This window comes from Pempheris klunzingeri, chromosome 23 (genome assembly GCF_042242105.1).
Source record: "Pempheris klunzingeri isolate RE-2024b chromosome 23, fPemKlu1.hap1, whole genome shotgun sequence".
Taxonomy (NCBI): Eukaryota; Metazoa; Chordata; class Actinopteri; order Acropomatiformes; family Pempheridae; genus Pempheris; species Pempheris klunzingeri.
Window position 1 is genome coordinate 4,786,508 of NC_092034.1, and position 18,583 is coordinate 4,805,090.

The window sequence follows — 18,583 nt, forward strand, 5'->3', positions numbered from 1 at the left end:
CAGAACAAATATAGAACATTATTCTAAAATCATTCAGGTCAAATTCATGACACCCTACCAGGATAATTCACAAATTCACATATGCGAGACAAGTTAAGTCTTAAGAATGTAGACTATTTTTTAAAAAGGAGCATTTTGATGATTACACATCACCTGCTAACTCCTTTTTTTGCTGTGTCTTCTTGAGACGCAGACTGATTGTATTAGCTTAAGTCTTTTAGCACATTATCATATATGCAGCCATCAGGTGCATAATATGATCATAGAGCTAACCTTAGCTTAACTAACTTTGCTAGAACTGAAAAGTTGTAAAGGGCATTATGTAGCCTTCAATGTGAGAAAGGAATGCTTTTAACAGGTGTGCCGTAAAGGATGCAGGACATTAGCACACAGTAATGTGTATTTGTTATGTTTATATTTGTACATTTACACACCTTAAATATGGAGTCCAGATATGTGTCTTCAGACGAAAGAGACTCATCACTGTATCCTGACTGTTGGGCTTGTAGACTGGTGGAGAACACACGAGGGAACTACGTCAATTAATGTGCCACACATGCATCAACATCTTAATGTGATAATGTTTGTATTTTTGTGTCAGATTACAACTGTAGTTTTTAGTCCAAAACTAAAATGAGAATGTCAGTTATTTTAAAGTCTTTTACCGTTGCAATTGTCGACGTTCAAGTTCATTCACAAGGAATAAAAGTCTGGACGAGTTTGGTACAGCTCTGATAGCTCTCAGTGTGTAACCAGAAAAGTCTAGAGACCTTGGCCGCTGCCTGGAAAAAACAACAGCAACAACAACAAAAAACGGTCAGGGGATATAAACAGTCTTTGCATTGTTGAGGTATTTTACTCCAGATTGTAATAACTGCACTGCAAGATCAGCTGATAAACCTACGATTCAGGGATCAAGGAAATAGTGGTTTCAGGGGGAGGTGGTCCCATCACGTTGTCCTTAGACAGATTCATAGTAGAGCAGCATGCACCTTCACACAAACACAGCAATCATAAAAAAATACTGTCAGTAATAAATGACAACATAGGCTGCAGTACAAACTGTAATAAACTGTTCTGACTTCATCAGTGTTGTAATATCTATCTATCTATCTATCTATCTATCTATCTATCTATCTATCTATCTATCTATCTATCTATCTATCTATCTATCTATCTATGATCAGTGCATTGCGTTTTGCATCAAGTCAATATAGGTATTTGATCACTTCTCCCATGTCAGTATTTTGAGGAAACTTTCTCACTTCCTGTAAAGAGCAGCACAGAATTACTTCCCTAAACTGTCTCTACCAGAGCAGATGAGCCACTCCCAAACTGGACTTTAGTTACTTTCTGGAGCAACTTCAAGGACTAACCACAAACAGTGACATGTCCCTGAAGCATATAGTTTAAGGTGCTTTGAGTGAACTTCATTTAAAACATCTAAACTCACCGTAGCTTTGTCTTCCTCAGTGATCTGCTCCTTCCATAAAGTCATGCGACTTTCTGAAACTCACTCTCAGTGTAGCACACAACACCAATCTTGTGAAGCATTTAGATTACATAAACTTAGCCAGGACCCAAACACAACCTGAGGTAGAAAATACCTCACAAACCAAACACAGGAAGGCGGGCGCAGGTGTAAATCCAGCATGCAGGTACAAAAGCACAGGCACAAAGCACAAGGACAGAAACCAACCATAAAATGAGCACCAAGTGACGTGGTCCACACAGTCTGGGCTGATATGAGAAGGGAAGGTTAATCAGGAAATACACATAAGACAGTAAGTAAAGTAAAGGGAAATGAGAGGAGACTGCACTACTTCAAAATAAAACAGGAAACAATGACTAACAAGACTGCAAAATGCAAATACAACAGGAGAAGTGAGACCCCAATATAACTAGTCCTTACTTCTCTTTGAGAGCCACAACTAACTGGGAGGGGAAACAGAGGTGGATGATGACACTGTTGTTATCTGGGTGAGTTGGAGCTGAACGCAGCCTGTCACCATTAGTGTTGCATGGTATGCTGACACTAGAAAGGTTTTAGGTCCCATTTTCTTAGAACCTACAGGTAAAGAATGACAATGTTTGAGAAAGAGGCGTATTTCATGCAGCAGAGGGGCAGTGCTTCCACTCCTTTTCCTGGGGCATAAAGATTGATTGATTGAACCCTTTGGCTCCTCTAGACTTCTAGACTTCAGTTTACTGCATAGACTATAAAAGCTTCCATCACATTATTGTGTTTTTGACAATTAATTAGTATATTTATAACATTTACCTGTAAGAAAAAACAAGAAAACACAGCACAAACTAAAACACAAACAAAGACATTAACTAAGTTTGGTACTTAACGGAGATCAGCTAAAACCAGGCTTAGTAGCCTGCACACTAAAGTAGTACATTACTGTTAAATCATTTTAGTATGGTATTGTGACGACACTTCTTTTCAACCATTCTTTCCCACAAAGTTGACTTTTCATTGTGTCCATGTTAAAAACCCCCATGTTAAAATGCCCAGTTTTATAATAGCAATAAATCTGTTTAGTTTTGTACAACACTGGGGGGGAAAGCAATTTTCACTGGATTTTGTAACATCGCAAAAATCTTTGAAAGAAAGACACTTCAGGCAACACAGTATTGGTTAGCAAATATATTTTAATATATAATATTTATATTCATTTTAGCACAATGACAAAATGGCATAATTTCAGTTCAGTCTCATTTAAATCATGACAAAAAGCCACACCGTTGTATTTGTTTGAATAATACCTCATATCATATTTTGTTGCAGTCGTTGCAAAATAAATCCTGAAGTACTTCTTGCCCCATGAGAGGAAAACCTCAGCAAAAGTTTCTAACAGCATTGAGCCCATGGCATCCAACAGGGTTATGTTGTGAGCTGTAAGTGGAAATGTATAAATGGATGTAACGACGTTTGTCACTGCAACGTGAAGCGCAGCGTCCAAAACCGCGTCACTCAGACAGAACTTGATCACGTCATCGTCTCAAACCTAATTCAACCGTTTGCACGGTATCCAACAGGCGTCAATCTAAGAGCTATATGTCTTGACTAACATGATGGACTGGACTGACTGTGGGAAAAAAAAGCTGTCACTTGCTACACCATTTAAGAACGAAGCACGTTACAAAATAGCAGGCAGAATTCTGAGAGAAAACATCCCACTGACTGACTCTCGAGGCAGTGACACACGGGGCAACTCTCAGCGCTTAAAGAAGTGATCTCAGCCACGGTAACTTAGATCAAAATGTTTAAATCTATAGTTGAAATGTTCACATTTACTGAAGTCAATTTGAAACCCTACAAATGCATTTTTGGAAAACCTCTGCTACGTGTAGGTTAGTGTTTCACAATCACAGATTACGTACATCCTCAAGGATATTGAGATAAATTGTATGATTAGATTTTACATGTCCTGCATGGCACTTCTGCAAAAACCTCCTCTAACATACAAATCTTTTATGCTGAGTCAAATTATTAGATGCCTATAAAACTCAAACCACACCACAGGAATGTTTTTTAGCCTTGCGTTAACCATCAACTAACTAAAATCAGATTAGTGCTGAAGACACAACACTTCAAAATAGCCTCTACTGTCCACTACTTCACACACTTCAGAGAATCTCTGATCTAGCCACAAGCTTCACCTGCGATAAAGATTGTTCACTACAAACATTATGAAAAGTTGCTAAATGTCAAGCATGGCATGATTTCAAGTCAATCCATCCCAGCAGTTTGCAACTGAATCAAGTTGGCACTTCTTCCTATGATGTGAAAGCTTTTTTTTTTTTGTGCATGAAATGTAAACTTTATTTGTCAAAATCAAAAGAAAAAACAACCTTTTTTTGTTTTTTTTGTGCAGCTCAACAGAAATATAAGCAGTTGTGGTTAAAAAGCTTGTGCACAATATTCAGAAACGCCCGACTTCATGTGACACACACTCTTCCTGTAACATTAAAAGGTGCAAGAGAAAACAAAACAAAAAAACAAAAACACATTGCTGCACAGCTTCATCCCATGTGACTGACCAGGCATTCAGCATCCTTAACATTAACACACCCTATTTTCATCAACCGCATCTCACCATTGTACAGCTTTCTTGTGCAAGACCTGCCACATTCAAAATGATACTAACAAGTGTGACATCTTATGCGCAGACACACACACACACACACACCAGAGATGTTTCCCTAAGAATTAACCCACATTTTTCTCTTTCTCTCTTTCTTTTTATCTTTAAACAGCTACAACTCCTAAAACTAGTCTTCACTACTTACGCTTCTCTATCCAGCACTGATGCTCCAATAGTTACTTCATCCATGCCCCCTTTAACCATTCACTGACATCTTCTGTTAAAAATAATAATAGCAAACAAAACTATGAAGCCTCAGGTGTTCAATAAACAGTACATTATGACATCAATAATAATACATTCTGTAAAATACATGAATGAACCTTTACATTGTGAAGTAATTAGAAATGATTTGAGTCCAACATCATCACTAAATGTTATTTATTAAGATGTTTCTTTAAAGTAATTTTATGCTGAAATGCCATTTTCACCCAATCACATCTGGCTAACTGGCTAAATTTGGTAGCAGTTGTTGAGCTTATTTATTTTATAATCACTATTTATTTAATATTGAACACTTTGGGGCTCCATACAAAACCAGAGTGAATGCTTCTATTGTTCCAATGAGGGTTGTCAAGTGCTTGTTTTTTTGTTTTTTTTTTATACCCAGTGGTTTATCTTTTTTTAGTGAGTAGAATAAGAAAATACTTTGCATGAAAACACTGCTAAATATCTGCTGACAAAGACTGCAATTAACAAATCAGGGGTCAGCGCTTTTTGGACTTTCTGCATGCACCTAGTCCAACACTTGAAGACCCCATACTCTTTAAATATCCTGCTGTTGGTGCAAAATAGCAGATTATGACTTTGTGACTGCTTTTATCTTTTGTCATGATTTGGAAACTCTCTGAATAAAATCATTTAACGAGCAGTGACCACGACACATCTGATCAAACACGACACAGTAAAACATAATATGTTACATATCAGTAAATACAATGAAATGAATATCACTTTTTTTTTTTGTAAAATCATCACCCAAAGCTGAAACAGCAAAAACAATAAATGAAGAGAATAACATGAATTATAAAAGTATTGATGCACGGTCTGCTTAACATTAGATAAGCGACACATTTTCATCCCCGTGATTTGTTTCCAGTTAGTAAAACAAAATCAGGATACGTAAAAACAACAATATATAGGCATTAAATAAATTAATCAATTTCAAAACAAACACAGTGATATATATTCAAAATACATATTTACAACCTAATAAAATGAACAAAAAAAAAAAAACCAAGCAAAACCAAACAAAACACAGTTATCCTTCAGGGAAAGTGATTCTCTCGTTTGAATGAATTTGAATTGACTTTGCATTACATGCTGAATACCTTCACATAATATCTGCCTCCTCATTTATTACTTCACTCATGTATTGGTTATAATCATCATAAATACATATATATAATTTAGTAGTTTTATACTTTTGCAGCACTTACTAAGTTGATATGTACTTGGTACATGGAAATCCAAATCTGACATCATCTGCGACTGATATGTTGATATATTATGCCGACTGGCTACAAAGGTAAATGTTAAGCAACGCTAAACATATAATCTGCCTGGCGATGAATTCAGAGGGGCTGCTCCACGGTTACCAAGGTGACATTGATGGAGACTGGCTTTAGAGGAGTTGGAAACAGGGCGTGGATGTGAAAAACACGACAATAAAAATAAATAAAACAGATGTGGAAGGGCGCGACACGGCCACATTTCGATGCCGATAGAAATTTTTACGCTCCAGTGGAACTGACAGTGAAAATGAACTTTTACGTTTTAACCAGGAGCATCTAGAGCATCACGCAGTTGGATTTTTTTTTTCCTTTTTTGATGTGCACGGACATTGCGTGGACAAACTACTAATAAACTACCACACAACTGCTAACATGAGTCCATCGCCTACTGAAATTCTGAGAGCGAGAAAAAACAAAGAAAAAAAGTCACTTGGTCACATACATCTAAATTCACAAGTTGCTATTCAAGAAGCACTTCAAATAAAAAGAGAAGGAAAAAAAAAGGGAAATACAATGGCCCAAATCCTCCCTTGCTGATAATTTGTGAAATAATGGAAACACATGCTAAGATCTGGAAAGAAAAACCTGCCTTTTGCTTTGGAAAATTACCAAAGATCATCACTGAAAATGGTGAGTGGTAGTCTTGCACATGTGGCCAATAATCCCACGTATTTGAATGCTGGGAAAGACCATTACCCACAGGTCATAGCAGTAAGTACAACTGCCTCCCTCTGCTTGGCAAAACGCTCTTAGTTCAGCTTCGTAATAAATGCTGTGGTCCCGCTTTCTGTTCATTAGGCTCAAGCTACGGGAGGGCAGCTACCGCTTCGCTTGGGGTCTGGCCTGGCGAGTGCTGGCCTCCACGCTGAAGGGAAAATACACCCAGAAATACTCGGACACTGTTCTATATCATGAATCAGTGCACGTACCAGGATATGTTTTATGGTTTTATGGACGCTGCAGTCCACAGCTTTACACTGAGCATGTCTTGGGGCCGAATTTGAATTTTCTATCTACTTTCAGAGACTGTTAAGCAATCGCTTTATGACTGCGGGAAAGTATTGGACAAATAAAATTCAGGATTCAAGAATCCCCACATGAGCAAGCGTCAGGCATCAGTGGCGAGGAAAAACTCCCCTTTAATGAGAAGAAATCTCAATACAGAACCAGGCTCATATATAACAACATATATAACCGCGTATATAACAGTGTTAAAGTATTTAAGGGTGGATTATGCCTTTACACAGGCTATAAAAGGCTTGATCTGGCGTAGATCGACTGGATGTAATGTGCAAAGAAACATGTCTACTGTTGGTAAACTATCAAACTTGGCTATAAAAGCATTAAAGGACTATTGAGTGTTTAGTTACCTTGGACTTTACTTGCAAAGGAGCAGAATGGAATTTTTACAGTATGGTTGGTCTAACATGTTTTTTTTTTTTTTTTACCAGTTTCAAACAATGATGGTTGGTATCAAGCATTTATTTTCTTTCCTGAAACTGCACACGTTCAGTCCCTCCTATCAAGTGCCACTTCACCGCTCATGCAGATTCAACAGAGGAACGTCAGGATCTTGTCAAACACCCTGACTTGTCACAATCAGTTCATTATTAGATTAAGTGATTTGTTGGGAGGATATGTTACAGTGCAGAGTAAAGACATAAATGCATAGAATACAAATCAGTCCAACACTACGATACACGGCGAGCAATACAAAAACAGAACAAACAAACAAAAAAAACAGATCACGGAAACTGTGATCGAAATAAAAGTCTTGGCCGTTGGCACTGGGGTTGTGAGGGAAAGGAAGAAGGGAGGTAGCGGGGCGGGGTGGAATGACTAGTCATACACTGATAGATTATTATAACGGTTCATTTTTTTGATCCTACAGCTTTAATAAAAACAAAGAGGGGGGCAGAAATAGACCCACAGACATTCTGTACACACCAACACTGAAGTCCTTAGCAAATTTCAGAATAAAAGTCACATCACTCTCTTTAAAAGTTGAGAGCCGTTTTGATTAACTTTGACGTGTGTGTCGGAGTCTGTCTCCGCTTCACACAGTCTCTCACAGTTCTGAAAAATTTTGGGGTAATCACAAAGTCCGCTAAGGCTTCAACGTGGGGAAAAAAGAGACACAGTGTTCAAAAGAGCAGTTATTATAGTTTAGTTTCAACAGTCTTGCTAGCTATTATGTTGGTGCATGGGAATGGCATAGTCGGCCGCTGTGTTCATTAGAGATCCTCGTTACAATCTACTTTATGTACAGTTTATTAGAGGACATGTTTTATTATCACATGCCGTGTGTTCTTTCTGACATTTTGTCCCCTCTTTAACGTTCATCTGCACTTATTTTTTTATTTCCAGAGGCCTCAGTATGTCCCCTTTCCAAGCGGGTCACTTATCTTCTGTGCAACAAATGAAATGGCAACAAATCGGCGAAAGAAAGTTTAGTGTTGGTCTCTTTATGTATCACAAAACAAAACATTTTTTTTTTTTTTACACGGTAAATATAATATCCAATACGCTCTCTCAAAATATACTTTTGTATTCTCTAAATGTAATCCAAAGTAGATGTACTGTTAGTGCTCGCTAAGTGTTTTTCATTTCAATTTGTCACAGAGAGACACTGAATAGTTTCAGATTAGATAAAGTTACGGTGAAAACACGGTGAAATTGAACATACAGTGGAAATCTGCTGCTAGAGCCACAGTGTCCTCTATGGACTACACACTGCAGATCAATATATTATTTCTGCTATATTTTCTTGTAATATATTATTTGTATATTTACATCTCCAGTCAGCTCATACAACAGACCTTCATGCTAACTGGTCCCCTTGATGAACAGAGAACTTATGGACACTGAGCATCCATAGAATAGAAATAACTGCTATAACTTTCCCGTCTATATATTTTCTCTAAATAACTCTTGCTATGATTATAAGCTAAAGGCAAATATTGGCTTTTCCTATGAAAATCAACTTTAAATATCTTCTAAAATATTACTTTTTTTTGTGTGTTAATGATGTAATTGTCTGCGTACGAGTAAAGGGAATGCATACAGAACCTCTCACTGAGGAATAGGGACAGTTTGACCTAAAGTTTAGTTTCAAAAACAGCCACCTCATTATGTGCCAAAAAAAAAAGCAAAAAGATGGTAGCTTGATAAAGGTCCTTTTTTAATTGACTATATGGGCTTTATAAGAATAGTCAGACATTTTAGGAAATCCTTTCATTTGCTTTTTTGCTGAGGCTTTGATGGGAAGATTGGTACCACTCTCATGTTTATATGGTAAGAATGAAGTGGTTAGCCGATTAGCTTAGCACAAAGGCTGGCAATTGGGAGAAATTGCTAGCCTCTCTCTGTCAAAAGGTAACAAAATCTGCCTACATGAACCAGATCACTAATCCATATGAAATAGAGAAGTGCAAAAATGAGGCTAGCTAGGCTAACCATTTCCCCCCGTTTCCAGTCTTTATGCTAAGCTAAGCTAACCTGCAAGTGGCTCTTACTTCAGATTTAAAAGACAGGCATGAATGTGGTATCAATCTTCTCATCCAAGTCACGGCAAAAATGTGAATAATCATCTTTCCCAAAATGCCAAACTATCCCTTTCACATTAGAAAAAGTCTCAACAAATAATGTAGTTACATAAAAAACAAGTTTTAACTTTAGCTGCAGTTTTGTTTTTTTAAATTGTTTTTGATCACGTAAACTATGTATTTACATGGTTTAGTTTCATTTTAACTCCAGATAGCAGTTTTCAGTCTGTCAGTTTTGAAATTTGGGCTATTTTGCATATTAAAGATGAGAAAAACAACTAAGCACTGCTGAATTGTTAGTCCTGTTTATGTATCACTGTACATACGGTGCATACACAGTCTCACTGTTTCTCATGTTAAAACCTTGCCATTTCATTTTGTTGTTAAGTTTTGAAGGCAGGGATTATGGTTTCAAATTCTTTATGGGAGGATGTTTAAACGAAAACAACCTTGACTGACGTGCACACACACACACACACACACTCACACACACTCACACACACACAGTTGCATAAACACAGCATCACAGATTGAACAGTGTTTACAAATTACACTCATTCTGAACTGACCCACTCAGCATTTGAATCGAGGATAGACTTTGGCTCTCTCTCTCTCTCTCTCTCTCTCTCTCTCTCTCTCTCTCTCTCTCTCTCCTCACACACATACACTGTCGGCCTGTCTCCAGATTTCTTCTTCTAATGTCCTTTTCTCCACAGCTTCCCGTCTCCCCTCATCTCGGGAAGAGGCTGCATCGCTACGATCTGATTGGTCGCTTTGTGGGTGGCTGCCTGCGTGGTTCTGTGTCACGGCATGTGTTAGTGCAAGGAGGGTGGCGTGGCTGGATGTGTGTGTGTGTGTGTGTGTGTGTGTGTGTGTGTGTGCTGTGTGTGGTAAGTGTGAGGGGGGTGAGGTGCGGGAGTGATGGGGCTGGTTGGAAACAATTGGTCAGTTGATTGGAGTGCCAGGAGTGAAGAAATCAAGGTGCAAAGATCGAGGCTGGGGGTTGCGACCTCACACTTTTTTAGGGGGAGGGGCCAACTTGATGATCTCATCTTCAGAGGGCTGGCGGATGATGTCTTTTAAGGGGGGAGGGATAGGAAAAAGGTGTAGAGAGAGAGAGAGAGAGAGAGAGAGAGAGAGAGAGAGAGAGAGAGAGAGAGAGAACAATCATAAGACACCAATACCTTGAAAAAAGAAAGTTAGAGCCAAAACCAACAAACAAAGAGCACATCATGCCCATCTTTGGTTCTATAAAATTCTATTTTTCAGGTTCTTATGATCTATCTCTGTAATGTTGTCAGACACACAGTCTGAGCCTGTCAGTGGACGTACTCTGATCGGGCACAATTGCCCCAAAGGATTACATTACAGCCATTACAGTCCGTTCGCTGCCCCTGGCTCTGTTGGACCGATTCAAAACGTTTTTGTGCCTACTAGCAGTTTGAACCCAAAATATTTTAAAAATAGGGCCCAGATTTTTTAAAGAAAGTGTTATATATAGTGTTTGTTGGCATTCTCATTCTGAAATTCTCTCTCTATATAGTAAATGTATTTGTTAACGACGGACTCTGCCATTCCTGTGCAGAATTCAAATTACCTACAAAAGTACAAGGAATTCACAGGAAATGATGTAATCCATCGTTACTGTTTTTTCGTAACTCATCCAACGCAGTGTCAGAGCTGCATTAGGCTACTGTTGACGATGAAAAGAATAAGAAGACGAATAAGTTCTGCTGATGGTTTAAAGAAACAGCTGAACAGCTTATTTTTATGATCTTGCTTTTAATTATACCTTTTTGTTGAAATGCTACATTTTATTTTTTGTTTGATCTCATTATTTTTTTTCTTAAAATATGAAATGGTCTGAAATGTGCTGTATAAACAAACTAAATTATGACGATTATGATGGTTATTATTATTATTATTATTCATTGAGAGGAGGATATTGAGTTTCTGTCTTGCCATTATAGGGTAGAACTAACATTAGTCTGATATTTTAGGAAACTAATAGATAAATCTGACTCTGTATCTAGGGATTGAGTCTTGTGTTGTGTGTTACCTTTGTATTTCTTGGCTGAGGGGATGCGTGTGAGCTTGGTGTCGATCTCGTCATCCTCAGAGATCTTGAGCACGGTGGTGCGGTACTCGATCACCCTCGTCAGCAGGTCCGGTCGCCGTGAGATCTCAAAGATGTGCTCGATGTACGACAGATTATCTGCACGAGAAGTGTTGTTAGCAGGCTTGTTCACAGAAAAAGCCTTATGTTTATATCAGACGTGCCGTGCAAGGATGCTTCACTCATCAGTCGAGGCCTACTGGACGTGGAAGTACAAGGGAGAAAGGGAGGATGATTTGCTTACTCACCCTGGGCCAGCTTGTCGTTCTTCTCCAGGTAGCTGAACCACTCCTTGGAGGAGGTGATGTTGTTGCTCTGGTCCTCGGGGATGTCCTCCTTGCAGGCCGACTTGAGCTGCTCCAAGTCCTCGTTGGTGATGTTTTCAGACAGGTCGCTGAGCAGAGAGTTGTACTCCGCCATGGTCTGGAAAGAGGTGGAGAGAGAGATGCAACAGTTTAATATACTGAATTAAATGATGCCAAAAGTAGAGCCAGGCAACTAAAACCAAAAGGGGAGAAAGACGCTGACAGTGACTGAAAATATCCTAATGTTGTGAAATTGACCCGTGTGGAAACGGCCCACCTGCTTCCCAGATTCCAGAGTGGAAAATAAGATTTCTTAGTTAATGACAATAACATGCAGTCAGAGTGGGAGGGAAAAGCAGACAATGAGAACAGAGTATGTTTTCATTAGACAAAGAGAAGACTGGCTGTAAAGATGATCCATTTACACTGATGTTCATTTCACTTAAACTGATCCTTAATTAAAAGTCAATCACAGGTTAATATTCTAGGTTTTCCTACACAGCACTTCTTCCTTTGTGCAATAGACTTCCACTGTTGGCCAAAACAATGGAAAACACATCAATGAGCCACACTGTTGCGCACAACGGAGACTAGATTGTCAGCCTGATCTTTTAAACTCTCTGCCCTCCACTTATGTTAGCAAGAACCCTAAAAATAGACCTACAGCATCATGTGCCAAGAAGAAGGAAAACAAAGAGTCACCAAATCAACTCGAATGAGAATCTCTCTGTCTCCCTCTAGTGGACGGACTGAGGAAGAACATCTCTGTGCCACTGTTGAATCAGGCCCTGGACAAAATTTGAATGACTCCGTTAGTCAGTTACATTCACGTTGCCTGCGTTATCTCATAGAAAATTATCAAGAGCAGCTACATACACAGATTTAAGAAGAGAAAAGAGAAGACTTTTGGATCTGTATTCTTTATCTGCAGACTTGCGATTGGCATCAGGATAGAAAAAGTCAAACTGGTGTTCCCCTAGTAACAGTACAGGCATCCTGCTTGGACTGAAATAGATCACAGACTAATGCAACATGTGTATCTACTGAATACTGTTATCCTGATTTTCCATATTGTAATTTTACTGTTGTTATTTGAGTCTAATCTAAACACAACATGTGTTTGTCCCTCCTCTCTTGCCCTTCCTGGTGGCTACTATATCATACTGAAGCATAATCTTAGTTTCTTAATTGTGACAAAATGTGCATGAAGCTGTAACGCAGCCATGACACACGACCTTCTGAGGCCTGCTCTTGGCTGATGCTGAGCAGAATGGACGCATTTTGACATTTTGGCATGGTTGACGTTCTTATTCAACATTCAATATTCACATTTAAACTTTAAGCTACTTTAAAATCCCACTTTTTACTATGATTTACTTTGTCAAAGTTTAGGACGGTGGCTGAGAGCATTTCTTAAAAGTTTTACACAAACCGGCACTGATGTATGGAGGACATTTAACCGCAGGAAGTAGTTTAATTGATTTTCAGTGGTTGGTTTTCAGATTTTGACCTGAAATGGGAACAGTGGTTGGAGGATTCAGCACATAGGCATGCAGTGGTTACAGATCAGGCTAGCGTTAAGGAATGAGCGCTGTCAGGATCGCAGGGTTTAGGTTATCTTTACAAAGATATGGTGTCTGTGTGCGTTTTCGTGAGCTTGTTTATTCATATTGAAGTGCGAGAAACAGGCAGCCAGCAAGAAAAAGGCGAGGCAAGAGAGACGGAGAAACAGACAGTGACTCAGACGAGTTGTGAGGCCGTCTGCTCCGTTCAGACGCGTCTGGTTAGAGGAAACAAAAAAAATAGACGAAGAGGAAAACACTTTTATAGTTCATGGACAAAGTGCTTCAGACTGCAGCTCATATCTCTGTTATTTGCATATTTGGGTCAAGCTTTTCATATGCATCTTCATATCAGGATGATCGCAAACATCCGTGCATGTTCCTGTAGATATTATGGTGGTTCGCACAATGTGAAGACTTACAAAGAAAGGGAAACATCTGAAATGTGTTCGGGGAGAGTATGAAATGCTTATAGAAGATTTAATTAGAATATCTAATTATTCAAGTCCATTTTTATGCAAATCTTTTGTGATAGTAAACTGTACATTTGCTATTTTGCCCGATTGTGGGTCGGGCAAAACTGATCAAAGGTGATTAATTAATATAGGAATTTGTTATGCTATATGTAAAATACTACCATGAAATCAGATGCTAAACGCAAAAATCAGTGTTTTAATAGTTCAGCTGTTATCAGTTTATTTGCTTTTTAATATTTTTAATATTTAATATTATCTTTAACACCAGCATCACTGGCTGATGTTAATATACTGCCTACCATCCATGCCATTCCATTCCTGTAAATATCCTATGGTGTAAATATTTATTTCATTTCATCACAATCCATATATTTATATCTATATTTATATTTATATTTATATTTATATTTGCTATTTTTTGTCTTTTCTATTGCTTTGTTTCTTTCACTGTCCCTGTTTATATTGTTGCTGCTGTAACAAGAAAATTTCCCCCTATGGGGGATAAAATAAAATAAAGAAGAAGTCTAAAGAAGTCATTTATATTCCCTATTTTTGACAAAGGAGACACAGGAGCTGTGTGAGGAGACATCTGTTGGCTGCCAATGACATTATGCTACTGCAAACCAAAACCAACTAGAACTGCCGTTCCCACCACATCCACTTGCCATGCCAATATCTTGGTGAGATTTTCCCCCGCCCCCAGTTTATCATGTGGAAATGATGCAGCCAAAATACAGCTGCATTTGAGCTGAATGGGGTCCAGTGTCTTCCTCAGCGAGACTTTGGCAACTTCAGGGATGACACAAGTTGCAGCAAGAACGCCTCTCTTCTATCAACCCCTTCTACCAGGAAACATAAGCTTCCTACAGCACAGACGTGCATCTGGACACATACGTCTCTTTCTGTGTCACACGTAGGAGCCACCCTCCCCCCTCCTCATCCCTGGCATCTATGCATCTGGCGATAGGCTGCCGCTCAGTGCAGTGCATCATGGGCACTGGCACGAAGCTCTGTCTGCCTCTGATCCCCTCAGTCTCATCACAGATAAACATGCCGTACAGAAAGCCCAGAAGAGCTCTGTGGTGAGTGCTGTGACCTATATAACAGAGCTGCTGTTGCCTGCAGCTACCAGCGGAGGGCGCCCAGCCGCTGTGGAGCATTAGATACTGTAGCGGCAGCTTTGCTCGTTAGAGCATCTCTCGGTGCAACAATGTTATCCTTCCTTAATCATCTTAGGCATGCTCACTGCGATACACACGGATAGGAGTTGATGCTTTTGATTGGAAATAACGATGGAGCAAAGATGATTTTCATTCATCCACAAATATAATTACATTTACTTTATTTAGAAAGCAAGAATCAGCATTTCCAGCTAATAACAGTTAACTAGATGAATATGACTACATGCTGTACTGACTAACAGTGACAAAGTCTTTAAGTCAGTGTGTGATGGATGGGATGCTGCAGCATCCCAGAGCAGGACTGATTTAAGGTCATATTTGTTTGTCTGTTCTCTAATGGCTAATGGTGGCATTTGGTTTGGTTTGTGTGATCCACAATCTCAGCCTCAGGACGAGAGCACAACGATGACAGAGCACTTTTACTGTGCATGAGGTGTGTGTGTGTGTGTAGAGTGAGTGTGTGTGTGTGTGAGAGAGTGTGTGTGTTATTTCAGTCTTAAATGTCACATTCATCTCCTCTCTAACCAGAGCAACTTGCTCAATCAACACAAAGCGCTGCGTGGGAGAGAGCGGGGATATGCACCTTAACTCCAGTGAATACAAGGGTCTGAGAACACTGTGTGTGTGTGTGTGTGTGTGTGTGCCTTGAAACACAAGTTTGTGAAGTGTGTGTGTGTGTGTGTGTGTGTGTGCATGTTTGCATGTATTTGCGTGCACTCAAGTTGAATATGCGTTTGAACGCTTCAACTCACCAGCTTGTGAATTGTAAAAGAATGTGTGTGTGTGTGTGAGTGTGAGAGTGTGTGTGTGAGAGTGTGTGTGTGTGTGTGTGTGTGTGTGTGTGTGTGTGTGCACGTTGGTGCCTCCTCTCTCGACCCAGGTCGCCCTGCCTGCTCTCTATTTTGCACCACAATGGACTGGCGCTGCTTCTATGTACTTTTAGAGGAGAAAGGGGAAAAAAACACAACAATGGATAGAGTGGCTACATTTAGTGTTTCTCTCCCAGCACCTCCCTCACACCGCTCCCTCTCCCCGACGCCTTTAACTCTTTCTCAATCACACAAAAAAAGATGATTCTATAACATTTAAAAAAATGTGTGCAATGTTATGCAAGTTATTTCTTGTAATTATGTATTCTTATTAGCCAAGCTTTAATCTGCTTATGTTTTATTTTTTTGTTCTTATTTGTTCTGCTCTTAAATTGTTGTTTAACTTCCAGCTCTAACTCTCAGTCATCACTTATTCTGTGTTCCAACATGCCACAGTTTATTTTCCCGAGTTTTTTTTTGCGTTTTTATGCAAAAATTACAAGAAACTTAAAAACCTCATTAAATCAACTTAAAATGAAATAAAATACTGATAATTCATTATTTGCCATTAAAAAAGTTAAAATGCCAAAAAAAAATTTTTAGCATCTCATGTTTGAAAATTTGCTGCTTTTCTCCCGTTGAGATAATTGTGAACTGAATATCTCTGTGGTTTGGATTGTTGTTTGGACATAAGCAATTTGAAGACGTCACCTTTGGCTCTGGGAAGTTGTGAGAGGTTTGTCCCCATTTTCTGCTAGTTAATTAACTAAAATTGAAAATTGTTCAATTACAAGAAACCTTATCATAACTATAACTTAGTTTCTCATAAGAAACATGAACTCAATAATGGTTTTTTTGGCAGAAATGTGCTTCCATACGGTTACATGTCCTCTTACTCAATCATTCTGTTGCTGTTGTAGGATGAATGCAAAGAAAAAGAAAAAGGGATCATTAAATATCATCTGTTTGTGCTTTTTTGTTTGTGCTTTTTAGGAGATCCAATCCCAGAAGTTCTGTCATAAACATAACTTAATATCTCACTTTTTTTATTTGGCACAAATGGGCTTCCATATTGTGTGCAGGTGATCTTAATGGCATGACGTATTCTGCTATCAGATTAAAGCAGGAAACCGAGGTGAGTAACAAATGTTAGACTGTTCAGGGGACATAAAGGCTACCTCTCAACCAACTCCAACAAGAACTCCTTGACAGATCTGTGAAACTCAAATTTATACATCCACACCTTTGCTGTTAACCAGCAGAAAACATGATATGAATGAAACCACCTGTTCTGTCTTATCAGGTATGTGATCATGGAGCGAATCAAAGGCCACAGAAAGTTAGTGCTCTGCTTCTCACAAGTACCAAACCTTTTCTGTGAAGAAAGTGAGTGCGTCAGTGTTTTCTAAAAAGCAAAAAAAAAAACAAATATAAAAGCCATATATGCTTTTAAATTCCTGCACATTATTGCTGTCATGCTCCGAGTAAAAGAGTTTGTGAAATGCCCTCTAACTAACGCTCCCCCCCCTCCCTAGTCTCTCTGGGACGAGCCTGACACTGCCGCCATACATAGAGCCCCACTGTGCTTCACATTCTCATGAACACAAACATGCTTTTGTCTGCTCGTTCCTCTGTCTCCGCTGCCTGTGTGTGTGTGTGTGTGTGTGTGTGTGTATGTGTGTGTGTGTGTGTGCCTTTAAATTTGAGAGAGACAAGGAGAGAGAAAGAGTAGTCACTGAAATTATAATTGCAAAGTCAAATTCGGCTATATATTAAATTGTTCAAGGAGTCTGAACACTAGAAGATAACACAAAGAAAACAGGTTTCTGCAACGTGAGCATAACAGAAAGAGAAAATACTGGTGAGAGGATAAGATGGATGAAGAAAGGCTTCTGTAGGGAAGTTGTTTTCAATTAAATAAACACCATTACTACTGTATGTGCACTGGGCTAAAATATTATAATATAATAATGTTTATTAGTGATGTTTAAAAGTTTGGATGAGAAGAAAAAGTATTCAAGCTCCAAAAAGGAGGTGAGTTTTGACTGATGTCAAGAATTTGGGGGAACTTACCAGTAATGTAACTTGACTTTAAAGGAGCAGTTTAACATTTTGGGAAATAAACATTCGTGTGGTTGGAAAGAGTTAGGTTAGATCAACATCACTCCCCTGTTAGTAAGTACAAAGCTACATTAGCTTAGCTGGGCACAAAGACTGAAAACAGTGGGAAACAGCTAAAATGGATCTGCCCAAAGGTAAAGAAATCTGCCTACAAGCGCCTCTAAAACTCTCTAAAATGCTTCACCCTCTGGTCAAATCCAATTAAGATTATTCTTTAAGCAGTAGAAAACCCACGGCATTCGTGGCTGAAAGGCAATGCGAGGCAAAAAGATGATTTTAAATGGGGGTCAATGACTGCAGTTGCAGTTTATGGTGCATTTTGGCCACAAGTGTGAGTACTGATGACTATTCCCTATTCCCAGCTTGGATCAGCTCGTTCACAAGTTTTGTCGTAAATGAACTTCCATACATTTCATGGTGAAAATGGATGCCAAGCAGTCTTCTTCCACTCCGTGACTAAACTGTTAACCCCCCACCACCACTGCCACCATAGCCTGCTTTACATTGTGCAATCAGGCCATTGTTCATCCAGACGAGACCCGCTGTTCTCCCTCCACGGCTCTTTTTCTCTCCTTTTTGACTATTTATTTCACATTTCTCCTCGACTCTTTCCCTGCTCGGTACCTGTCTTTACCTCCGTGTCTGATCGAAAGGGGGTTTCATAAATGTGCAGCATACAATTAAAGCACTAGCAGCCACGCATGCACACGCTAGAGTGGACACAGCAGCAGTTGATCAATTATATCTATAAAGTCTGAATGGATACAGTCCTGAAGCAGTGTGAGCTCAAATAAAGAGAA

At 39.1% G+C, this 18,583-nt stretch overlaps 1 protein-coding gene across 1 annotated transcript; it reads right to left on the reverse strand.

Annotated features, from left to right (window-relative positions):
- Positions 1 to 10,183: 10,183 nt before the first annotated feature.
- Positions 10,184 to 11,749, reverse strand: LOC139222683 (astrocytic phosphoprotein PEA-15). The gene is made up of 3 exons (XM_070854526.1): positions 11,578 to 11,749; positions 11,273 to 11,428; positions 10,184 to 10,289 (listed from the first exon to the last, which is right to left on the reverse strand). The coding sequence occupies exons 1-3, from the start codon at positions 11,747 to 11,749 to the stop codon at positions 10,225 to 10,227; spliced, it is 393 nt and encodes a 130-aa protein (XP_070710627.1). The 3' UTR covers positions 10,184 to 10,224.
- Positions 11,750 to 18,583: the final 6,834 nt, after the last annotated feature.

Excerpts from the sequence above, each read along its gene's own strand:
- LOC139222683 (XM_070854526.1), bottom strand. The coding sequence starts at position 11,749 with ATGGCGGAGTACAACTCTCTGCTCAGCGACCTGTCTGAAAACATCACC. Across the intron at positions 11,429-11,577 it reads GAACGACAAGCTGGCCCAGG|ATAATCTGTCGTACATCGAG; the intron begins GTGAGTAAGCAA and ends CTTCTCGTGCAG. Across the intron at positions 10,290-11,272 it reads CTCAGCCAAGAAATACAAAG|ACATCATCCGCCAGCCCTCT; the intron begins GTAACACACAAC and ends CCCCCTTAAAAG.